At 38.5% G+C, this 26,954-nt stretch overlaps 1 protein-coding gene across 1 annotated transcript; it reads left to right on the top strand.

Annotated features, from left to right (window-relative positions):
* Positions 1-917: 917 nt before the first annotated feature.
* Positions 918-26,401, top strand: LOC132142539 (FRAS1-related extracellular matrix protein 2-like). The gene is made up of 24 exons (XM_059552490.1): positions 918-6,070; positions 6,186-6,275; positions 14,747-14,893; positions 15,074-15,304; positions 15,590-15,715; positions 15,936-16,187; positions 17,871-18,020; positions 18,161-18,370; positions 18,528-18,725; positions 18,818-18,982; positions 19,078-19,260; positions 19,387-19,517; positions 20,857-21,015; positions 21,297-21,600; positions 21,770-21,901; positions 22,003-22,334; positions 22,825-23,017; positions 23,214-23,318; positions 24,040-24,167; positions 24,280-24,414; positions 24,505-24,631; positions 24,759-24,946; positions 25,262-25,408; positions 25,495-26,401. The coding sequence occupies exons 1-24, from the start codon at positions 1,042-1,044 to the stop codon at positions 26,011-26,013; spliced, it is 9,381 nt and encodes a 3,126-aa protein (XP_059408473.1). The 5' UTR covers positions 918-1,041; the 3' UTR covers positions 26,014-26,401.
* Positions 26,402-26,954: the final 553 nt, after the last annotated feature.

Raw genomic sequence — 26,954 nt, 5'->3', positions numbered from 1 at the left:
CCCACAAGTTACAAGCACATGAATAACTTAATAGACACACAATTTCATTCAAACACAGCATGAATGCATTGACATTGAAAACAAAAAGTCTGTAAAGTGTTATAAGATAAAATACCAAAAGTACCATATCAATTAATTATAATTTATTTAACCTCTATACACAGACAAACATACACACACACATTAACAATATACAAAATCGAAATTGTATAAAAACTAAATAAAATAAAATATATACTTTCAGAATATATTTTTTTCCAGAAAGGACACCAATCTTATTTATTTTTTATACAAACGTTTAAATCAAGTATGGAAACATATTACATTTAATTTTTTTATTAATATTTTTAGCAGATTTAGTTTTTTTTTCTTTTCTTTTTTTTTCACTCCAACAGAAGGCGCTGTTTCTACTATTCAGCCATATCTATAGTTATTCTGGTAAGGTAAACTAAATTAATACTTTTGAAGAAGAAATGTTGAACATCAGATGTCCTGACCATTTTTCTTAAACCATGAAAAAAATGTAAAATAAAAATCCTGGGCAACTACATATTCCTTAAAGCATTTGTCACACATATCACAAATCAGTGGCACCATCAATAAGGACTTCAGAATTTCACAACAGTCTTATCTTGGTTTATATGTTTTATTCCTTTTTTTTATTTCTATAGCAAAATTATTTCCTTACTGGTCTTAATATGAACTTCACTGCCTTCAGTGGGTAAGAAAGGAGAAAAAGAGAGGAAGGGTTAGAGTGAATCCAACACTTTGGGGGGCTGCCTTGTGCTGCCTTAAATTAGCCGTGGGAGAGGTTGGACTGAGGGTGGAGCCTTGTGCTGTCACTATCTCCTTTGTTAAGTATTACCTGCAATGCTTCAGTAGGTTAGCTGCACTTGTGATGTGTGTAAGGACAGAGAGAGGGGGAAAAGTAGCAGTGTGATCAAAACCAAGCTTTGTGAAATCAAGGGAATCAAATCTTGCGTGGACACTGCAGTTCATCTATTTTTGCAAGTTCATGCAGTGCAGCTAGCTATAAAAAATATGGCTGGTTGTCTGCAAAGAGGAAGGCTGGGTGCAGCAGGAACAACTATGAAGTGCCTGTTTATATTGATTTCATTAGGATGTTATCTATCTAAAGTGGATGCAGATCCTTTTGATGCGTCTTTCCATCATAGGCACCAACCTGGACCTACTGCTGAAACAATATTGGTAGCCAACAATAGGATAAGAGTTCCCTTTGGACGCTCTGTTTATCTGGACCCTATCAATGACCTTGTGACTGAAGTGCATGCAGGAGACCGCTGTCACATTACAGTTTTGGACAATGACCCACTGGCCCAAAGACCTGGAATGCTTACACCCAAGAAATTCACCTGCACTTTTGGAACAGAAGAGGTCAAATATACTCACTTTGGTTCCCGGAGCCCAAGCAAAGACCACATAAAACTACAACTGAGGTATGATTCCCACACAGACACAGTGGTGGTTCCTTTCATTCTTGAAGTAGAAGTGGTCTTTCAGCAGCTGGAGATTCTCACTCGTAACATGCCTCTGGTTGTGGACAAGCTAAATGGGCTAAGCAACCCAATTGACAAGAAAACTTTGGAGTTTGCATTTGAAGATGGTGTCACTACATGTAAGGTGACCACACTGGTTGGTGCAGGCAAACTTCCCAGGTATGGTAGTCTTACTGATAACTCTGTTAATGGCCAGATGATTAATTGTGATGATTTTGTCAAGAAGGGAATTCAGTATCAACACACAGCAACCACCAACTCTCCTAACAGAGACTATATTCCAATGCTAGTGGAAGTACAAGATAATGACGGAAATACTATTCAACAGGAACATTTCCAGATAATGGTTAGAATCAAAGAGGGTACTGAAAATACATCACCAAAGCCTAGCTTTATATCTATGATGATGATGGAGATTGACCAATTTGTGATGACAGCCATTACTTCAGATATGCTGGCAGCTGAGGATATTGAATCAGATTCTGATGAATTAATTTTTAACATAACATCTCCACTGGGCTACCAGCAGGGCTATTTAATCAGCACAGATTATCAAAACCAGCCAATCACATCTTTCCATCAGAGAGATATTAAAGACCTGAAGATTGCATACAAGCCTCCCTCTGAGGATTCAGATGTAGAAAGAATTTTCCAGATTGAATTTGAAATAGTTGACAATGATGGTGCTGTTTCTGATCCTTTTGCTTTCATGATTGTTGTGAAGCCAATGAACACTTTAGCTCCAGTGGTAACCAAAAATATAGGACAACTGCTTTTTGAGGGTCAATCAAGACTACTATCCAGCTTACAAAATTTAGAGATCAGCGATGAGGATAATCTCGATGAAGTGAAGATTACAGTAGTTGATGGCTTAAAACATGGAGGGCTGACAGTGATAGGGTCTCAAAGAAAATTTTTCACACCAGCTGATCTAGATGCTGGCATTGTTGTGTACCAGCATGATGGAAGTGACACATACAGTGACAATATTATATTCAGAATGACTGATGGCAGTAATGAAGTAGAGTTTTTATTCCCCATCACAATTGCCCCCACTGATGATGAACCTCCCATTATAAATGCAAACACTGGTATTGTGCTTTTCAAGAATGAAGTGATGCAAATCTCCCCTTTTATCCTGAGTGCCACTGACATTGACTCAGAGGATTCTACAATTAAATTCATACTAGAAGAGCCATACTCATACATCGGTGAGCTACTCCTCAAGCAGGTGGAGCCTCCTCTGGATCCATCTGCGTGGAAATTTAGTGCCACAGATGAGATGTTTGAACAGGTGGTGACAGAATGGTTTCAGCAGGATATCCTGGACGGGAAGCTGTTCTATCGTCATAAAGGACCTCATAGTACCACAACTGTGATTGACCAGTTTGTCTTCAGAGTCCAGGATGACAATGACCCACCAAATCAATCAGGAGAGCACACATTCACCATTAAAATACATCCAGTGGATGACATCCCTCCAGAACTTTACCCTGGCACCACATTACACATGGAAGTCAAAGAATACGAGTTGACATTTTTAAAGAAAAAATATCTACGTTACACAGATCTGGACTGTGATGACAGGGATCTTAAGTACACCATCATCAAACCTGCTTCTGACACAGATGAAAACAACCCTGTTCCTCTTGGTGCCATTGTGCTGACTGATAGCCCTGACATCACAATCAGTGAGTTTACGCAAGCTCAGGTCAACCACCATAAAGTGGCCTACAAACCCCCTGACCAAGAGCTTGGTATTACTCCCAAAGTGGTCCAGTTTACATTCAGCGTGGAGGACACTGCTAGTAATTCAGTTGATGGACTGTTTACAATCTTTTTACAGCCTGTCGACAACAAACCCCCTGTAATTACTAACACTGGTTTCACAGTTCTGGAGCGAAATACTTATATAATAACCAAAAAAGAACTGGATGCCTCTGATCAGGACACTGAGGATGAGAACATTACATTTACAGTGACACAGATTCCCAGGTTCGGGCAGCTGCAATATTTAGGAATTGACATGTCTAATGGCCAAACATTTGTATTGGAGGACATTGAAAACAGCCGACTTGCCTACATCCACAGTGGTGAAGAATCACTTCATGATGTCATTAAGCTGGACATTAGTGATGGGTTCCATGAAGTCCCCATTGCTGTCAAGATCAGCATCAAGCCAGTCGATGATGAAACTCCAAAAATTATGTTACCGGCCGGTTTGTTAGGGGCGTCAATTGATGTACTCGAGAATGGCGTAACAGAAATCACCAGTAATGTTATCCAGGGTCATGACGAAGACACAGATGACCTCATGCTGACTTTCATAGTTGAGGAGCCTCCTAGGCTAGGAGAAATAGTGGTGAATGGAGCTCCAGCTGAGCGCTTCACCCAGCAAGACATAATTAATGGTGTGGTTGTCTATGTTCACACTAGTGGTGAAATTGGTCCCATTAAAGAGCACGACTCCTTCAATCTTACCATATCTGACATGTCAGATGAATGGGTTGTTGGTGGCAACAAAGTCCAAGGGGTCCGTGTCTATGTCAGCATTCTCCCTGTAGACAGCATCCCACCTGTAGTTAGTGTGGGCAGCCAGTTTGTAGTAGTTGAGGGTGAGAAAAATGTTATCACATTAGAGCACATTCAATCTGAGGACATTGACACTGATAATGATGATATCTTGTGTACTATTATTGTTCAGTCCACATCTGGCTATGTGGAGAACATCTCCCCAGCTCCTGGCTCTGAAAAATCCAGAACAGGCACTGCCATCACTGCATTTACCATTAAAGATCTTGGTCTAGGTCACATATATTATGTCCAAAGCATTCACAAGGGTGTGGAGCCAGTGGAGGACAGATTCACTTTCTGCTGCTCTGATGGCATTAACTTTTCAGAAAGGCACATTTTCCCCATTGTCATCATCCCAGCCAATGATGAAAAGCCAGATATTTTCATTCATGAGTTTTTTGTCATGGAGGGGATGAGCTTGGTTATTGATGCTCCTATTCTGAATGCTGCTGATGCAGACATCCCAAATAATGAATTAATTTTTGAAATACTTAAACACCCAAAACATGGAAACATAGTTCAGCAGTTGAGCACTGGAACAGTTCCAGTGGTAAAATTTACATTAGAGCAAATCAAGGAGACTTCCAATATTGTTTATGAGCATGATGACTCTGAAACCAAGGAAGACAGTTTTGAAATTCGACTCACTGATGGGAAGCACACTGTTGAGGAGAAGGTCATTATAATGGTCATTCCTGTTGATGATGAAACTCCAAGAATGGCCATCAATGATGGCCTGGAAGTAGAAATTGGAGAAACAAAAGTAATAAGTAACAGAGTGCTGAAGGCCACAGATCTAGATTCTGAAGACAAAGAACTTACTTACATTATCCGCTACGGCCCTGGCCAAGGCTATCTTCAGAGAATTACCAAACATGGACTTGTCATTGGCAACATTAGCATTGGAATGAATTTCACTCAAGATGAACTTGACAAACAGTTGATTCAGTATGTTCACACAGGCCAGGAGGGTGTCCGTGACCTGCTAAAGTTTGATGTAACTGATGGAATCAATCCCCTTATTGATCGCTACTTCTACATTAATATTGGCAGCATGGACATGGTCTTCCCTGATGTTATCAACAAGGGTGTGACCCTCAAAGAGGGAGGTAAGGTCACCTTGACCACAGACCTTCTCAGTACAAGTGACATCAACAGTCCAGATGAATATCTAAGTTTCAGCATCACTCGTGCTCCTAGCAGGGGCCATCTTGAAAGTACTGATCTCCCAGGGGTGCCCATCTCAACCTTCACTCAGCTGCAACTAGCTGGCAACAAGATCTACTATATCCATACATCTGATGATGAAGTGAAGATGGACAGCTTTGAGTTTGAGGTGACAGATGGCTACAACCCTGTCTTCCGCACCTTCCGTGTATCCATTACAGATGTCGACAACAAGAAGCCAGTCTTGACAATTAACAAGTTGGTGTTGGGGGAGGGAGAAACCAAGCTGATAACACCCTTTGAATTGACAGTAGAGGACCGTGACACTCCAGACAACCTGTTGAGATTTGTAGTGACTCAAGTGCCAGTTCACGGTCAGCTTTTGTTCAATGGAACACAAGTCATTGCATCATTTGCCAAGCAGGACCTAAATGAAAACCTTATAACTTATAGGCATGATGGCACAGAGACAAATGAAGACAGCTTTTCTTTTACAGTTACTGATGGGACTCACAGTGAATTTTATGTTTTCCCTGATACTGTATATGAAACTCGTAAGCCTCAGGTTATGACTATTCACATCACCACAGTGGACAATGAGGCGCCTCAAATCGTTGTAAATAAAGCAGCACCCACACTTAGGGTCCTTCATACTGGGCACCTTGGATTTTTGATTACCAGCAAAGCTCTAAAGGCAGAGGACAGAGAAAGCCCAAACAAAGTGCTTAAGTATGTTGTAACTGAGACTCCTCTTCATGGCTTTATCATGAATTCTGCTTTGGGCAATGATAGCATCATGTCATTTTCACAGGGTAAGTCATTCTAGTTTACCTTTTTGTTTCTGAAATATACTATGCAAAACCTGTCACTGTTATTTAAGATTTATTAATCTCCAACTTCTCATACTCTATCTTTTCTCCATATTAGCTGATATTGATGACATGAAGATTTGCTATGCGCTTCTTGACGGGTCCAATGCCACAAGTGACATATTCTACTTCGCAGTAGAAGACAATGGTAAGAATGTATCTTCCTTGCCCCCTCATTAACTGGAAGTGTCATATGTCACTAAAGCTACTGTAGGAATTCAGAAGCTCTCAGTTGTTCATTTAAATAAATTTTGCTGAAGGGGACTATTCTAGGTTGGTTTATAATTAGCAGTGTATTTCTTTATCAGAGTCAGTATTAACCAATGTTTGATGCTTCAGTGCTTCTTAATTTTATCTGGTAAAAATGCCAACACTTTCTGAGTTTAAGTGTCTGGTTTGAAAATCATACTGTATGCCACCTTGTCATGGCACACACAAACATGCATTCAGACATGAAAAAGGAAACAATGACTAAACAAAAAAATATTTTAAACTTGGATGAGCCTGGACAAGTTGATAGATCTTTGGTGGTCAGTAAATAATAACATCTGGCTAATTTGAAGTGAGGTTCATAATTTTCTTAAATGAATGTCTATGCATTTCCCAGTGACCTTAAGCAAGTCTGTAGTTTTTAATCCAGGAATCATTTTTACTTATATTTGAATTCACTGCCAATGTTAATTCATTTGATCAGCACAAACAAGGTTGTGTATCTGTATGAAATCCTTAATTATAAACTTAAAAAGGTGCACACAGTAGTTGCTTGTTAGTAGTTGAACTGATGGCACTTTAACTGTGTAGGAACTGGAGCTTGCACTAGGGCTGGCACTGCATCTCTTTGGCAACATTTCAGCTGGGTGCAGTCACTGTTATAAGAGCAAAGAAAGATACATATTTTCAGAGACCTAGCCAAGATGATAGAAACAATAACATTCAGACGTAGTCCCAAAAGAATCCGGTACTTACAAACAGTATTCTCCAAACAGTAATAATTTTTTAGTAAATTTTTCAAACCTCAGACTGACACTGTGATATCTAAGATTCATATAGCCTATAGTTAATGCATATAATTAAGTTGGAGGAGTATTTACATATACATTTCTCAAAGTAACTCTCACCTTTTGTTAAGACTGAATTTACAATCTTTATGTGTGGGGTCACAGATTACCTAAAGCTCTAAATAAATGCAGGTGCCTCTCAATAAATTAGAATGTCAGAAAGATAGAAAGTTCATTTATTTCAGTAATTCAACTCAAATTGTGAAACTCTGGTATTAAATAAATTCAGTGCACACAGACTGAAGTAGTTTAAGTCTTTGGTTCTTTTAATTGTGATGATTTGGCTCACATTTAACAAAAACCCACCAATTCACTCAACAAATTAGAATATGGTGACATGCCAATCAGCTAATCAACTCAAAACACCTGCCTTTAAAATGGTCTCTCAGTTTGGTTCGCTAGGCTACACAATCATGGGGAAGACTGCTGATCTGACAGTTGTCCAGAAGATAATCATTGACACCCTTCACAAGGATGGTAAGCCACAAACATTAATTGCCAAAGAAGCTGACTGTTCACAGTGTGCTGTATCCAAGCATGTTAAAAGAAAGTTGAGTGGAAGGAAAAAGTGTGGAAGAAAAAGATGCACAACCAACTGAGAGAACCGCAGCCTTATGAGGATTGTCACGCAAAATAGATTCAAGAATTTGAGTGAACTTCACAAGGAATGGACTGAGGCTGGAGTCAAGGCATCAAGAGCCACCACACACAGACGTGTCAAGGAATTTGGATACAGTTGTCGTATTCCTCTTGTTAAGCTGCTCCTGAAGCATCTTACCTGGGCTAAGCAGAAGAAGAACTGGACTGTTGCCCAGTGGTCCAAAGTCCTCTTTTCAGATGAGAGCAATTTTTGTATTTCATTTGGAAGTCTGGAGGAAGGGTGGAGAAGGTCATAGCCCAAGTTGAAAGTCCCCTTACGAAAGGAAAATATATTTACCAATATATTTCTTAAAATATATTGTAATATATTATTTTCCCCTTTTTTTTCTAATATTTTATATATTTGAATACATTTAATAATATATTGATGATACATATATTATATAATATATTGCAAAATATACAAATGATTGCCCCTTCCAATATATTGCAATATATTGGAAAAAATAAATATATATAAGAATATATGCCTAATATATTACATGATATTTTCCAATATACTGCAATATATTTTTGTTTCATAAGGGTCCAGTGTTAAGTCTGTGATGATTTGGGGTATCATGTCATCTGCTGGTGTTTGTCCATTGTGGGTTTTGGAAACCAAAGTCACTGCACCCGTTTACCAAGAAATCTTGGAGCACTTCATGCTTCCTTCTGCTGACCAGCTTTTGTAGATAATGACTTCATTTCCCAGCAGGATTTGGCACCTGCCCACACTGCCAAAAGCACCAAAAATGGTTAAATGACCATGGTGTTGGTGTGCTTGACTGGCTAGCAAACTAACCAGACCTGAACCCCAGAAAGAATCTATGGGGGATTGTCAAGAGGAAAATGAGAAAAAGGAGACCAAATAATGCAGATGAGCTGAAGGCCACTGTATAAGAAACCTGGGCTTCCATACCACCACAGCAGTGCCACAAACTGATCACTGAATTGAGGCAGTACTTAAAGCAAAAGGAGACCCTACCAAGTATCGAGTACATGTACAGTAGATTAACATAGTTTCCAGAAGGCCAACAATTTACAAAAAAAAATTTTGTTGTTGGTCTTATGAACTATTCTAATTTGTTGAGATTGTGATTTGGTGGGTTTTTGTGAAATGTGAGCTTAAATCATCACAATGAAAAGAACCAAAGACTTAAACTACTTCAGTCTGTGTGCATTTAATTTTTTTAATACATGAGTTTCACAGTTTGAGTTGAATTACTGAAATAAATAAACTTTTTCACGACCTGTCAATTCATTGAGAAGTACATGTAATAGTGATTTCAAAATCCAAAATGTTATTTTTTCCAAATTACCCAAAATGTTATTTTTTACCCAGTTATTTTTAATAGCAAAGAAAGAAAGAAAGAAAGAAAGAAAAAACTAATTTTATAAATTCTCTGCAAACCATAACAGATGTAACATTTTTCATGGAGGGCATATGGAGTTTATCAGTTTGTTTATACAAATTAATAATCCTGATTATCAAGTACATTAAGCTTGTTTACATTTAAAGGCTTTAAGATTTCTCAGACTGCAGTAAGAACATTAAGGGGGTTAAGCATGTTTGCACACAAACTAAGAAAAATAATCTGAGCTATAGAAAGGCACACTAGCTTGCAGGCTATTCACTAATACTCACTTCCATGTATAGATTAGAGTTTCTAAGGTCAGAAGGTGTGAAGATGAGGTGTGAAGAGGGAATTCCTGTTATGTATACCAGCAGAATGCTAGCCATAATATGAAAATTATATCACTATATTATAATCACTTGCTGTTGCATAACATACCTACACAGGTCATTTGGCTTGATTTATTTAAACTTCACATACTGTATGTTACATTTTCACCAAATTTGCTAAGTTGAACCACAAAGGACTTAATTTGGATTCCCATAAATCATTTTAAGTCAAGCTTATATATCTAATATATCTATATCTAGCTTATATATCTATAGCTTATATCTAATATTTAAACAAGCCCTACCATGTACTTGCTTTGTAAGTATAAGATCAAAATAAATTTGAAACTGCCTGTAAGTTTCAAATGAGCAAATACACTTAATTCACCAAGCTTTGTATAATTATTTATTGTCAAGTTGCCAATAATCTAATTTATATATATATATATATATATATATATATATATATACTGCACGTTCTTATTCTAAGCAAACTTGATAGTTTAACTTCCATTTGCTGTCAGTGTTCACATAAAATATACTTCTATAAAGTACAAGCTTAGGTTTCATAACAGAAATTATACTGTTTGTATTACGGACATAACTCATATCCAAAGCAATGGAATATGATAATTTGTTAGATGGTGGAATGCATTTCCTCTGAGATTTGTGGCACCAGCTACTCTGACCCAAGTGTTGAAGTCATTACAGAAAGGGATTTGTGTGTCAAGGAGCAGACTGCTAGATCTCCTTTCAAAGGTCTCTCTATGCCTGGCTGAAACTCAAAGCCATTATATGATATGCTGAAAATCCTGGGGCTTCCCCTTGCCTAGTTCATCCTATAAGCTGTAGAAGATGGAGAAGATTATACTGCTAGGTTGGGTTGGGATTCTACCAACAATTACTCAAGATAATCAAACATGAGTATTTGGTAAAAAGCTACTGTAGGGAACAAGCTCTGTTCCAAAACCTAGTGAGCATTTGGGGCATCATAGGTGCTCTGCTTGCCAAATTCTAAGGAGGCCTTTCATGCACAATATCTGGTCTACAAAGTCTTTTTCAAGTTATGTGGTTTCTTATTTATCACAGATATCTGCACCTAATCTGTGTGTCAGACATGTAAACACCAAAAATATTTACTGCTCTTTGGTGTCGGTGGCTGCCACAACCACACTAAACACTGGAGCCACATCTCCATTGAACTATGTTCTCCTTGCAACTCTCATATTTGCTAGAGGATATGATGTATGGTTCTGAGTTTTTTCTTATCTCTCACAGATGGCAGACTTTTTCTTGTGATCTGAGCCTTGAGATCACCCTATGGTGCCTTTCCCACCAAAGAGTACTTTCTCTTGGTCTCTCGTCCTCTGCCTGCCACAGACAACTTGTGACTGGTGTCAAAAGGGTCGTGGCTGGTCTACCATGCCATAATTCATCACCCTGTCCCTGCAGTTTGGGGATTAGGTGCCTGGCTTTTGCAGATTTCACATGGACAAGTACAGTACCTGCTAGTATCCAGTTGTCAAATATTCCCTATGTGGAATGCCTGGATTTAGCTGAGGCTCCTAACATAGACTTCCGAGCTAGGTGCTTCAGAGACGCCATTATTAGATGCAGAGGAAATGGCCAAAGCTTCTCAGGTCAGAAAGATGTGACCCATATTTAAATATGACTTCATGCTGCCTCATGAAATCAGATGGGGTCTAATCTGAAGCATGGTCATACATTTTGCATGTTTGGGATACCTAACATGGCCCTAATAAGTATAAAGGGATATGGATGTAGTAGGCCAGTTTAGTCTTATAATATGCCCCTGGAAGTAAATGTTGAGCAGCATTCCATCCCATGACTGAGGCTCTATACATCTATTGACCAGTGGCACTGAGGTGAAGATCAATCAGAATTATTAACTCTAGACTTTCCAAATAGTTGTTACATATAGCACATACATCTTTCTACAAGCCAAAACCATTTTGTTACATAATTTGGTGGACCTAATAAATTCCTTTAAACCAGAGACTATATCAAAAAATACCTCCAGAACTTCAGACAACCCTCTGTGATGCCTGAACCCATTCAATTAATTAGCACCATTCAGTGATGCTGATACTTACTGGGCTTTACTGCTGCTCCAGCTTACAACATAAACCCTTAAATTAAATACTTTTACACCACAAAACTGCTATTGCACGGTTCCAATTCTCATGACTTATAGTGAACTAAAAACAACATTGTGAGAAAACAATCTGAAACACTCATGAGAAAACATTCTGCTTTCAAGGGAGACACTTTTGTGTTGTTTGTTCATTGTAGACACAAATTCCCCTGGAGTGTAGAAAAAAGCAGAAAAAAGCCATGACAGTGGGTTTGGGCCACCCAGACAGTGCCTGCTGTCTGCCTCAGTTGTTGCTCCCAAGCACAGATAAAAGCTGACAAAAGGGGAGAACAAGGGAGGGGACATATGCGGGGAGTGAGGATACAGCTGTCAGATCCCACTCTTGGAATCTGAAAACCACTAAGAAATGGAGTGAGAAAGAGAAGAAAAAGTGCACAGTCAGAAAACTGCGGTGGCCTCCACAGTCACTGTTAAACAGCACCTGCCTTCCAAACATAGCAATAAAACCGTTTAGAAAATTTCCCCAGGTGACAGTGAAACTCTGATGGCTAAATTCCCTCTGGAAATGGGAGTACATTAGTGATGGTGGATCAAAACATAAGTTGCAAATGGGTCTGTTTAGATTGCATGTTTATAAAGGGGTTTTAAAAGGTCTGTTCTGAAACCCAGTAGAGGCAGGTCACTATGTGTATTAGCAATATACAGTGCAATTCAGCGAAGAAAATGTAATTGTTTGACAAACATTTGGAAAATCTAATGAAGATTTTACCAACTAGCTTTTTAGGGCTGTCAAAGTGAACATCAACTCTAAAGATATTATTTAATGTCTAATGCACATTTAACCAATTTTATAATATACCACATTCCTTTTCATAATTACTTTCTGATTAATGATTAGATTATATATATATATATATATATATATATATATATATATATATATATATATATATATATATAATTATAAATTATAAAATCCATTATGTAGCCTATTATAATCATCTTACAAATTCAAATAATTATATTATTAATTTATACTCTTCATTGCTGATTAACATGCTATTGTGATTATTGCTTGTGATTATTGCTTAATGATTATTTTTTTAATGATTAGTGTTTAATTGTTCCTACAGTACTTAGTAACATTTATTCACATTTTCCTATAGAATAACCATGATACATTATTTCTGTGTGCAGAATTGATAGAATAGAGGGACATTGTCTCCATTGCAAGTGAAACTATTTTTCATCATCTTGCCAACGAATTGCCCTTATCCAGGGCCAGAGAAATGTCTTAAGCCCCCAGCATCTCACAGGTGACTGCTGTATTCTTAACTGAAAGAGAGCCTTCAGTCTGCATGTTATCAATTTGATAATCCTCTAATACAGCCTCTCTAAGCTCAAAATCAGTTCATACTCAAACTGGGCAGTATGCCTGGGAGAATTGTCTCCTGAAGAAAGAGGCACTTGGTTAAGGTATGATAAAGTTCACCTTCCATTAAGCCTTTGAAACGTGCTTAATTTTCTTCGCACTCTGACACTGTGGGATGTTTAATAAATCAGCTTGATTTTAAAGGAAAACACCACCATTTTTCCATATTCCACTATGTTCTTCCGTCAGCTTAGACGAGTTGATACATACCTCTCCCGACTCAGTGCGTGCACTCAATTGCTGTAGCGCATGGCATCACTATGCTAGTGTTTAGCTTAGCACCATTCATTCCTTAGGATCCAAACACCGATGAATTTAGAAGCTACCAAACACGTCCATCTTTTCCCTATTTAAAGAAGGTTACATGAGTAGTTACACGAGTAAATATGGTGACACAAAATAAAACGTGGTGATTTTCTAAGTGGATAAAAAATTCTAATTATAATGTATGGCGGAAGAGCACTTAGCAGCACTTCGACCTCGGCGTAGTAATGTCATCACTCCTGAAAACTCCCCCTCACCCTCTCCCTGTAACTTCCATCAATACAACCAACATGAGGTGTTTTCAGGAGTGATGATATTACTGCACCTTGGTCGAAGTGTTTTGCGAAGTGCTCTTCCGATAATACTTGATAATACTTAATACTTGTTAATGTTCTATGCTATACAGCTAGATCTTAGTTGGTGCATTTTTAATGCACCACAGTATTCACACTCCTCTGAAAGCTTAACAAGAGATAAAACATCTAATTTGTATGAGGCTCCCTCACACCTTCTATGTCAATAAGCTTGTTTAATGACTCTTCAGTAATCTAGTGCAAAGATAAAAATGATAAATGAGTTCTATATATTTAGACAGAGCTATCAGACACATGAGCTTGGTTAAGGCCAATGTTGTCTTGTCAAGCTGAGCACTTTCCTATAGTAAGAGGAGGGTGGTAAAGAAGGCGGCTGATGGAGCACATAATAATGCTGTTTTATTGATTACTATAAATCAATTTCACAACATAACTTCTCATAAACTTTTCATAAATTAGTCACTGAGGTGTGTATTATTTGATGAAAATGTGCTGGAATAATGCTGAAATTTAGAATAGATTTCTATAGCTCTACCTATTAAAAAGAAAGAAAAGTTTAAAATATCAGTACAATATCTATTTTGTTTATGTCAACTTGAATATTAGCCTTCAGTTGGAATATGGAGATGGCACATACAGTACATAGGTGTAGCACATTATTTAAGTCTTGGAGACAAAAGCTCAGACTGGTTTTTACTGCCGTTTCTCTTTCAACTCTCCATCTTCTGTGTTAATCTGCTCCAACCACAATATTCCACAACTGCCTTCTTCACACAATCATGGTATGGGTTTTCGGCATTAACCTGACACCTTGTTGGACTCATTCCTGTTGAACCTCATTCATCTTCTAACAAAAGTAGTAAAAAAGAAGGCAGTGTGAACATGAAATGTTGAGTATTGATTTTACAGTAGTAATGAGGGAAAGACAAAAAATGGTGGAGAATGTGAATAGAAAACGAAACCACCCCAGGACATCCACAAGCAGGACTAAGGATCGAGTTGCACTGAACTCGTTTGCAAACTGTGTGTTTTCAAGGTGCTCAAATACACATTTTGTCTTTTTTCATTGTGCATCTTTACATTCATTGTGCTTTTCTCTATTTGAAAAGGGGGCAACAAACTGAAACCACAGCCGTTCCGTCTGAATTGGGCCTGGATCTCTCTAGAAAGGGAATACTACATTGTGGATGAGGATGCAAAGTTTCTGGAGGTCACCCTCAAACGCCGGGGATACTTGGGAGAGACATCATTTGTCAGTTAGTACTTATCAAAGTCATTCATTTACCCAGTTACGAGTCAAAAACTTTATCGGCCCTTTAACTGTGACTTACAATGTCTTATATTTTTCCACAGCCTTTCACCGTTTTAGTCAGCAGATACCATAAACTGTTCACTCATTTTGAGTTATAAGGTGTAATAAGTGTTTTTTTTTAAAGGCATTTCCACCAAAGATGGTACAGCAAAACAGGACAAAGACTTCCGTGGCAAAGCTCAGAAACAGGTCCAGTTCAACCCTGGCCAAACATCCGCCATCTGGAGGGTGAAGATATTCACCGACAAAGAGTTTGAGACTTCAGAGATGTTTGAAATCCAGCTTTCACAGCCAGTGATGACTGTTCTTGAATACCCTGATATAGCCACCGTGGAGATTGTAGATCCTGGTGATGGTAATTATTGCCATGCTTCATGACTTCCTACTTTGTTTATGTACTGTAAAACACATATTATTATCAGAGTGTGTGCACCACAATGGAATATGTAAAGTCTTCTCAGAAGAGTGGAAGCTTTTTGGGAGGACCAACTCCCTATTAATGCCAGTGGTTTTGAAATCAAATGTTCAACAAGCAAAAATTTACTTTTCTGCATACTGTTGGCTTCCTAAGCTTAAATTAATATTAAATAAACATATCTTATATGTTCACCTTTAAGCTTGGGAATGTGTCTCTTTTCAGAGTCCACAGTGTTCTTCCCTCAAGCCGAATATCGTATAGAAGAGGATGTAGGAGAAATATTAGTCCCAGTACACAGATCAGGAGATGTCAGCCAAGAACTAATGGTTATTTGTTGTACACAACAAGGTGAGATCTATGGATCCTACTTTCCTAATCACAACATGAACTATTTTCTGTTCAGTAATACGAAAATCACTCTAATCATACAATTATCTAATGATAGGATTAATCAAATATTGGCTTTTGCAACTTACAGCACCTTACATGGCCTTACTTCAGCTGTACCTCTGATGTATATTCTAAAACTGTAGTCTGTTTGCTTAAAAAACTAAATCCTTCTATACAGGCAGTGCAACCGGAACCACCCCCAGCACTGTGCTCTCCTATTCAGACTACATCACGAGACCAGAGGACCACACCAGTGTTCTGCGTTTTGATAAGGATGAGAGGGAGAAGTTATGTCGAATCATAATAATTGATGACTCCCTCTTTGAGGAAGAGGAGAGCTTCAACGTGTCCCTCAGTATGCCTATGGGTGGCCAAGTGGGAGCCAAGTTCCCCAGCGCCAAAGTGGTAATCTTGGCCGATAGTGATGATGGTGAGTTGGCCAGAACTAAATAAATCCTTTTATCATTTTACTCAATTAAGAATAACAGTTTTCCAGTTCAATGAATTTTAAAGTCTTCCGTGTCACATGATCTTTTCTAGTTGGTGCTATAGTATTTCTTATTATCACAGTTGAAAATGGTTGCCCTGCTTAATATATAACAGTGCTTTCATACCGATCGTGAAAGGTATGTTTTGGTCTTCTGCATGCAAGGTGGCGCTGACTAACAATGCATTTTTCCTCAGATAAGAATAGGCTACATCCTAGAATATAATAAAAAGTAAAATTAGCATCAAGCTACACTTGAAAATATGTTTGCTTACCCACTTTAAACCAGCATCGAGTGCTTATAATAACTTACGATTGTGATTTATAGTTAATTTTGAATCAATAATAAGCAGATACATGCACTTTTTGTTTTAATAATGCTACACTGCAAATATTGGTCATAAACATCCTTTATTGTTATAAAAAATACCATGAGCTGCTTACAAAACACATACAGAAAATATATCATCATAATCATATGTAATTGTTTTCATACTTAATGTGTAGAAAAATGTTTCACTATGCATCCCTAGAAATGTATTGTTTTACTCCAGCATGTCATCGCTCTCAGTGTGGAAAGGCCTTAATAGTTGCGAACAGTCTCATCCTCCACAATTTGCCAAATTACCCCAAACAATATTTATGTGTAAATAATGTGTGTACATGCCTAAACCTTATTTTTGAGAAGAAAGAAGTGAAGATTAATGTGCGTAATGTAGTTCAGCGTCTTGGTGGGTCTGGAAGGGCCCGGCAGTATATTTGTGTCTATTTGCAGGGGGGATGGGGACTCTGTTGGATAGACTTGTGGTCTGGATGCCAGCCAGAGTTGGAATCTTTTTGTTTTGACTTGACTTGTTGTCTATGGAGGTGTCACTACTCTCTTTTTCTTTGTGTGGCCCCTCAAACTTATGGCCTCTTTCCCCACCCTAGAAAGCCCTCTGCCGTCTGCAGTCATTTATCATGATCTTATGCTGATATCACTCTGGAAGCCCCTCAGACCTCACAAGCACTCTCTCACACACACACACACATACACAAACATAAAAAAAAAAAAACTAAGTCAAGTGCATTTTGTAGACTCAATGGTCTGGTTTCATCACTCAGACAGGACATTGGAAATGATGGTAGGTTTCCTGTGCTGTCATGGGGGTGATGGCAGATCCAGATCTTTGTCTGAAGCACTAATGGGTTAAAACATCTCTGTGTAAGATGAAACACGACCTAACAATTCTGAAAACAATGGCTTAAAATGTTGTTTTAGCTGCTGGAAAGGATACATCCTGACTTCTGTGTTGCTAAAGGTACTGCAGGGACTGAAATTCATTAAAAACTTGGATTTCAAATCTCATTTCAAATGTTTTTATTAATTACAAAGGCAAAACTCTGACCCTGTGAACTTTGGACAAAAGTTCAAATGTTTTTGCTTTCATTGATGCATGAGATGTTCTTCATTGTCACATTGTGAAATCATGCTGGATGACATGAATCATGACTTATGGAGTTTATGTCAACTTGACAAACTACTGAATGCTAAAATTCCTTTACATTCAAATAGATTGCACAGGATACAGAAAATGAATTAAAAAAATTTGATTGAAAGTTGACTGATCTTTCCCCTTGGTACAGAGCCATCTTTCTATTTTGGAGAGACTGAATACATGGTGGATGAGAGTGATGGTTATGTGGAGGTGAAAGTGTGGAGAACTGGAACTGACCTTTCAAAGACAGCCACCGTCACAGTCCGTTCCAGGAAGAGTGACCCTGTTTCAGCAGAAGGTAAAGAATGTTAGAGTTGTCAAAAACAACAATAGCTGATATCACATTTTTTAAATATAAAAAATAAAAATAAAATAATAGTAATAATATAAATTTTCATGCATATGATTACCCCCCTCCCCATTCTCTCTTCCACCTAGCGGGTCTAGATTATGTGGGAATCAGCCGTAACTTGGACTTTGCTCCAGGTGTGACCATGCAAACTTTTCGTGTGACTGTTCTCGATGACCTTGGCCAGCCAGAGCTGGAGGGACCAGAGACATTTGAGTTGGTGATGCGTATGCCCATGAACGCAGTCCTTGGAGAACCTAGCAAAACTGTCATCACCATAAACGACACTGTCACAGACCGTGAGTAAAGAAGAAAAAAAAACACCTCTCCTTTTTTGACAGTTTCAGAAGACTTCAAAATGCAGATAAAATGTAAATTAGTGCCAATCCAAAATTCCAAACAGAAATGTTAGTTGAGAGATACTGTTTGATTAATCAATGCTGAATATTTCTGCAGTGCCCAAAGTCCAGTTTAGGGAGGCAGAGTACAAAGTGGATGAGGCTGATGGAGAGGTGAAGGCAATGGTGTACCGCAATGGCGACATCAGTCAGAGGTCCACCGTCCGCTGTTACACTCGCCAGGGATCTGCCCAGGTCATGATGGACTATGATGAACGACCCAATACTGACGCGTCTGTCATCGTGTTCCTACCAGGTCTGTTTCTTTATTCATCCTGTTCCTCGAGCAACCTTTTATCTATCTACACTCTCATGATTTGCTCATCTTGTGTATCTGCACATTTACAGGGGAGATCGAGAAGCCATGTGTAGTGACTTTAGTGGATGACACGATCCATGAAGAGGACGAGGAGTTCCGCTTGGTTTTGGGCGCACCTAAGACCAAATCACCATATGGAGCTGCAGCAGGGGAACAAAAAGAAGCTCTGGTCACCATCACTGACTATAAGGATAGTAAGTATTCTTTTTCTCTTCATTCTTGACAAACATCTGCATAAAGATCTTGATGAGCTTCTCTCACAGCAAACAAAACTAATTTTTCACCGCAGAGTCCATCATCAGGTTTGCTGAGATCAAATACAGTGTTAGAGAGCCACAACTTCCTGGAGAGATTGCTGTAGTGAAGATTCCTGTCCTGCGTCAGGGCGACACCTCCAAGGTCTCTTTGGTGAGAATTCACACCAAGGATGGCTCTGCGACATCAGGAGAGGACTACAATCCCCTTTCTCAAGGTTAGAAGAAGACCCAATAATTTTACCATGATCAATAACATGCTGCAAAAGGAGTGGAGAATTGACACAATTACAGTCATAGATATGCATAATGGTTATCTTTGTTTGTACTGTATGTCCTTACAGATGTGGAGTTTAAAGAGGGTGAGACAGAGCATGTGGTGGAGATCCAAGTTCTCTATGACGGACAAAGAGAGATTCGTGAGGCTTTCACAGTGCACATGAAGCCTGACGAGTATATGGTGGCTGAGACACAGGTCAGAGACCATCATCTCTAAAAATACCCCCAGAGACGCCACATCGCACACTCGCACAGAGACACGCTAACGTGATTCTCATGCTAAAATAGCCATGTAGCAGCTGCCTCTGTCAGCAGGAGCCAAACGCTGTCTCCAGTCTCTTTCAGAGGAGTCTGTATGATGTAAATGGGCCTCAATAGATACAGTGACCTATAAACACAGTTATCCACTGAACATGTACAAAAGCCATTTTGGTGGACTTTTTGCTATCTTGTTGCTAGAGAGAGTCTGAGAGACGACAGGAAATGATACTGAGAAGAGCTCTTGAACTGGCCTGGACAAAACCTTAATGTCATACTTTCAGTCTCTTGCTGAACATTTAAAATATGTTCAGAGATCTACTACTTAGACTATTACCACTACTATATTGAACTGGCACTTAATACTATGTTGAATACTATTACCCTTTCAATACTATATTGAAATGCCCTGGGGCTGGATATAGTAAAATCTTCTTGATAAAGAAGTTATAAAATTCTTTAAGATAAATTTTAAGAAGTTTGTAAGAATGTTCCAAAGTAAATTGGTGTTATTTCACTGTATGACAATTGTTGCAGAAGTCTCGCTGATCAACTCATTGAAAAATACTTTAAAGACAGTTTTTATTATTATTATTATCATTATTATTATCATTATTGCCCGCAGATAACAGCAACAATCATAATAAGCATACACACTATTTTTGTCATGACAGGCTTGGCAGGAGTCTAGCATTCACCATCTTGTTTTTTTAATGTCCTGTTCACTTTAAAGACTTATTTTTTAAAGAGTCTGTCTCAAGCTGGGGTGGTCTCTTGCATTCATTTATACTCTGTTTACATTATCAGTGTCACTTCTGGGTACTCATGCACATCTCTAGTAATTGTAATATGTCAATGTTGTAATGCTTAAATACTTGAAACAACCAAATAAATTAATTAAACATCTTATATTTCAGATTTTAGAGATTATCCTAACTTTAAAACAATATTTTGTAAAAAAAATAAAAATAATAATAAATAATAATAAAAAAAAATCTTTAGAAAAAAGAAGTCTAGAACTGTTTTTAAAAATACAAAATATTCTTAACTTTTTAAGAATGTTTTGTGAAACTGACCTCTGAATTACAAAGACCAACATTTTCTCATAATCATGTCAAGTGCTTACTTGGAAAAGGTTCACAGTGAGTTGATAGTCGTTTTACCGCTTCTTATGTTCTTGTAGGATTGACATACTGACGTTCCTAAAATGAGACATTAAGATATGAGATAAATGAGGTTGTCTAAATAGTTGTCTTTTTCTCTCCTAATTTTTGTAGATGAATAAGGTTATTGTGTACATCGAAGAGATGAATAGTGTGGCTGATGTCACATTCCCAGCAGTGCCTCAGGTGGTGTCATTGTTGCTGTATGATGATACAATTAGGGCCAAGGACAATCCCCACCCTCCGACCGGCTATCCTGTTGTGTGCGTTACGGTGAGTAATGCCATAGATCTATTTATTTTTATCTTCTTCATTTTCTTTTTTACATTTACCGTATAAAGACAAAAAAGCTTCAGAAAGTGGAAATCTATAAAAAGACATCCTGGGAAGCAAAGTGACCTCATCACATAAAGGCCGGTCAAAATTAAGTAATTGAACCAATAATTAAATGTTGCCATTTAACAGTTATAGTCTCTCATTATTCAAAAAAATAACCCATTACCAAAACAACCCATCAATAATTGTGATATTTTCTTGGGTCTATGTTCTATCAGGCCTGCAACCCCAAATACTTTGACTTTGACAAGACTGGCTCCATTTGCTCGGTGGAGAACATCAATGACACAATGACTCAGTACCGCTGGATGGTTAGTGCCCCTAGTGGACCGGATGGAGTCACCAGCCCCATGCGAGAAGTGGACACCAACACCTTCTTCACTAACACCAAGTCCATCACCTTGGACTCCATCTACTTCCAGGCTGGTTCCCGCGTACAGTGTGCCGCCCGAGCCTTCAATGCCAATGGAGATGCTGGGCTGGAGCTCAGTTCACCCATTGTGGTCATCAGCCGAGAGGAGGGTGAGGCTATTTTGGCCACCATGATTTGGACTGCTCCTCAATTCTTTAAGAATTATTAATGTGAAATTCAACGAAGCACAGGGTTTTGTGTGTTTGTTTTGAAGTTTTCTGAAAATTCTAGGAAAATTAATCAGTTCACAAAAGTAATCAAGTTGTCTGCCATCCTTAGGCCTGTGTCAGCCTCGTATACCTGGCACAGTGGGTGCTGAACCATTCTCTGCAAAAATCCGTTACACCGGCCCGGATGACCCTGACTACCCCAATTTGACCAAACTCACTGTCACCATGCCACACATGGATGGTAAGAGACCACCTCCATCATAAACAGTGTACTATTAAGTAAGCAAATGTCAATCAAAATGTCAAAAAATTCCAGGGTATTCATCTCCAGTTTTTCTTCAGGCATGCTGCCCGTTATCTCCACACGTCCCCTTTCAAACTTTGAGCTAACCCTTAGTCCCGATGGCACACGAGTAGGTAACCATCGCTGCTCCAACCTCTTGGATTTCAACGAGATCCAGACAGCACATGGTTTCATCACTGACGCCACAAAGAACCCCGAAATTATTGGCGAGACTTTACCGTACCAGTACAGCGTGGCCATCCGTAGCACCAATTCCCTTCGATTTTACCGCAATCTCAACCAGGAGGCTTGTCTGTGGGAGTTCAGTAGCTACTACGACATGTCAGAGCTGCTGAATGACTGTGGGGGATCCATTGGCACAGATGGACAGGTAAAGATTTCAAGAATCTGTGTCACTCAAAACTATGTTCAATCAATATTCTGAGCCTATGCAATAAAAAAGAAAAAAAAAAAAAGACATTTATCAAATTCTCTGTATATATAGTACACATGATACTGTTTAAATGGATATACCTTTTTAATGCTTCTGAAAGAAGTCTCTTCCAATCAAAAATTCAGTAAAAGAGTAATATTGTGAAATGTTATTTCAATGTAAAATCCATTTTAAAATTTCTATTCTGATATACTTTAAAATGTAAGTAATTATATATAATATATTGTTCAGTCTGAACAAATTATACATAAAAAAGTACAAGAACTCCATTTGGTTGTAGACAAAAAAAGTGATAAATGCAAATTCTTATCATAAACATTTTCATAGAGACTGAAAATCCTTAACTCCCCAAAAAATCATTTTTTATTATTAAGACACTTTACACAAACATGTTTTAATGTGTTTTCCTCTGTTCCTGTGTCTTTAGGTGCTGAATCTTGTCCAGTCCTATGTAACTCTGCGGGTGCCTCTGTTTGTGTCCTATGTCTTCCACTCTCCGGTTGCGGTTGGCGGCTGGCAACATTTTGACCTACGGTCTGAGCTGCGGCTCACCTTTGTGTATGACACTGCCATCTTATGGCAAGATGGTATTGGAAGCCCACCAGAGGCTGAGCTGCAAGGTAGTATAGATATTCCAAACTGCCACAAGTACTGGAAGCACAGCTTTGACTACAAGTATAGTGATGCATCAGAAATTCTAAAATGTATTTAAATTGACATGAATATAGATTAATGCAGCTTTTAAAACATTTATCAGTATATATCAGTTTTTGTCTACACATAAACCAAAGAAAGTCTCTGATGTTATTTTTATAGGTGCCATGTATCCCACCAGCATGAGAATAAACGATGAAGGCCGTCTTGTTGTCAACTTCAAGACTGAGGCTCGATTTAGGGGACAGTTTGTCATGACTCACCCAGGTAACCTAAAATAAACTGACATGGGCACAGACACACTCATACCTATTGACAGGCTCTCCTTGTCAATTATGCTGCCAGACACTGTCCAGACCTTTACTGCCCTCTACTGTAACTGTCAGAGACATTACATGTCACAAACTTCTCCATTCTTACTTCTCACTTTATTTAATCTTCTTAATTAGAATAGAAATCATTCTGAGATTTGGTGCTGTGGATGGCCAAAACATTTCTCAGTATATGTTTCCTTGTTTACACTTTTTTTGTTTTGTTTTGTTACTATCAGAGCATGTTTAGTGTTCAAAAAGCATTGTATTGCAGCTCGTAATAAATATCATTGCCTGTTTGTAACATATTTTGGAATTATAAACGCAGTAAATGGACAACTGGCAGGTCTTTAAAAATCTGAGTCTGAGCTCAGGCCGTTTGTAAATGTAAACATGACGTGTTTGTTTTGGCGCTCTTGTTGCTATTTATTTCTCATGTGGCGCCTTGTTGGAAATACAGTTTTTACAAAAATTACCTCATTGATGCATTTCACGTGAGTGTCCAGACTCCTTTCAAACTGAATGTGAATTCATCCTCATCAGTGACAATTATTGTCAAATATTATCTTAGAAAAATGTTAGCTACTAAAATAAACTGGATGCTGATTAATATATATATTTCTGAAGTTATTCAATTAGAAATACTTTAAATATTTGGGATTTGTATTGGCCTTCAGGAACCACTTTGTCCTCGATGGTAATGTCAGTGGACCATGCTGGACTCACATTCACGCTCTCCCTGATCAGAACTGAGCCCACTTACAACCAGCCCATGCAGCAATGGAGCTACGTTTCTGACTTTGCTGTAAGTTTAGTCCTATTTTTGTTTCTTTTAGATGGTCAAGCATAGTATTCATAAATATAGGTTATAGATTTTATGAATATCACAAAAGTAAACTGATCATATGTGTGTGCAGGTGAGGGACTATTCCGGCACCTATACTGTGAAGCTGATTCCATGCATTGCTTCAGCTAACGGGGAGTTCAGCATACCCCCTGTGTGTCACCCGAGGGAGCCCCTCACCTTTGACATGGACATCCGCTTCCAGCAGGTTGCTTTCAGCTTTTTCATTGACATGGAATTGGAATAAGGAATTGACCTGTTTATGCAACTATATATATATATATATGCTGTTTCTCAGGTGAGTGATTCTGTAGCAGCAGAGTTTAGTCTGAACACACAGATGTTCCTGCTATCAAAGAAGGAGCTGTGGCTGTCTGATGGCTCCATGGACTTTGGGGAGGGCACAGACACTGCCTTCATGGAAGGTACAAGATTCCAAGAGCAATATAATATAATTCTTTAAATATTAGTTTAGGAGAAAACAGTTGAATTTATTATAAATTTAGCCCCTGCATTGAGTGTGAAACCTAATTCTGATCTGTTCCCTTATAGATTCAAACATCTATGGTCGTGTGATGGTGGACCCAGTGCAGAACCTGGGCGACTCTTTCTCCTGCAGCATAGAGAAGGTTTTCCTTTGTACTGGCACAGACGGCTACGTGCCAAAGTATAATCCTACCAATAAAGAGTATGGATGCCTGGCTGATGCTCCATCCTTGCTCTATAGACTCAAGATCCTGGTATGTTTATTTTTCTCTTACCCTTCATATATTACTGTACCTTTCATACAAATGTTCATTATGAATGTATATCCATGTGGATATTTATCTGAATAGAAGAAGATCAAAATGTCAATAACGTATAAGATTGTCCATGAAAATGCCTTTTCCTGCACCGGGACAGTTGTATCACCTTGATATTTTGAGTTTATGTAGATTTTGATTCAGAAATAAAAACGTGCTCATTATAGAAAAGGTGTATGTTACACTGCATGTTAATTAAATATCGGTCTTGTGTTCATTGAATGTATGAACTTGTTGGTCTTTGAACTTTAGGACAAAGCTCAGCCAGAAACTCAAGCCACCACCTTTGGAAATGTCAAGTTCGATGCCAGTCTTGCTTTAGATACCCCTGGAGCCTTGCCTTTGGTCGGACAACCTGGATCTGATGGTTTCACCCTGTCATCATCTCCCCTCTTCCAGGTCAGAGTTTCACCATGTTTTAGAACCATAGTAAAACCCAATTTTAAACCAGATACTTGAACCTTCTTTCATGTTTGAATAATCAGGTTGCTGCTGGCCGTGAATGGTTCATCCATGCCATCTACGCACTCCGTTCTAGAGAGAACGCCAGCCGTGGTAAAAGAAGCCTCGAGTACCACCACGCTATATCCACCATTGCTGACTCTGGCACCAAATCCCGAAGCCGACGTGCACAACCTGACCCAGAAGCTTTCGAGATTGGTGCTGAGAATAACCGAGGCACCAACATTCAGCACCTTGCCCTGGATCGCTCAAACAGACTCCGGGTGAGTCAGCCATGGGGTCGTGAGAACTACCTGGAGCACTCTCTGGTGGAGGGGAGCCTGGGTATGGGGCCTGGTTCAGATTCTTCTCTTCCCACTGGCATGTCCACATTGCTGGGGGTGGCTGGGCTCATCCTGCTGGTATGCCTGGTTGTATTTCTGGTGGTTCTCTTGATGCGACGCAAGAGGAAAGAGAAAAGGTACCCACCTTATTCCACTTCGTCCTGCACAGCGTACAAAGGCGATCCCATGAGACACAATGTGAACAGCTCTGAGGTTTAAACCACCCGTTCATTAAGACATGCCAATACTAACTCTCACCATGGTGCTCTTCTTCCCAAGTTGAGGAGGCAGAACGATTCTGAGATATAAAGCCTCAGTTCAAATTTCAACATCCAAATGTAGCTCTCCACAGCTTCAATGAAGATACCTTGACTCCAAGACTCTTAATTTTACTTGGTCAAACAAGGCTGCTTGTTGCCTTTCTCGAGATTAGGTTTGAGCTTCGTAGTATTAATGTTATTTTAGCATGCTTCTGTCAGTAGATCTGTGAACCAGATTTGGCCACAGTGAACCTTCTCAGACAGAATGAATCTGTGCTTTAGCTTGTGGCAAACTCTAAATATCTGCAAATGTAACAAGCATTGCTCCATAAATTAACTCTTCAATAACTTATCATATTTTAAAGATCATTAGGTTTTTTGTTTTTTTTTTAGTTAATTTTATTTTTACATTCAATATGTAAGAGTTCTTCTTTGAGTGTGTGTGATAGATTTGTTAGGCAAATTGAAAGATGCAAGAACTGGCTTCTTCAAACGTTTATGTAAAAAATGTATCTATTTTTATATGTTCCATGACATGAAATGCTGTGCACAAGAGCACAGGTCAGTGTTCTTACATGACCGATGTGTTGCTATGTAAAGGGAGCGTGACGTTTAAAAATATTAACTCAAGTTCGTAACTATTCAGAATGTACTTTTTTTATATACATTTTCAGGAAGTTATAATGTGGTTCAGAATCACACATTAATTCTGTGTGTACACAGCTGCCTGTTACATATTTACATATCTGGTGTTAAAAGGAGATGTCAACAAAAGGTAGTACATCATAAAATACACCCTGATAAAACTTGAAAAACGTTTGACCCACATTTACTTTTTTTTTCATTTAAAATAATCATTACAGATTTAGACAAAGCAAACCATGTTTAATATGCTTATTA

This window comes from Carassius carassius, chromosome 6 (assembly GCF_963082965.1).
Source record: "Carassius carassius chromosome 6, fCarCar2.1, whole genome shotgun sequence".
NCBI lineage: Eukaryota > Metazoa > Chordata > Actinopteri > Cypriniformes > Cyprinidae > Carassius > Carassius carassius.
Note: the sequence above shows the minus strand (reverse complement) of the source record. Positions and strands in the feature narration are given on the sequence as shown.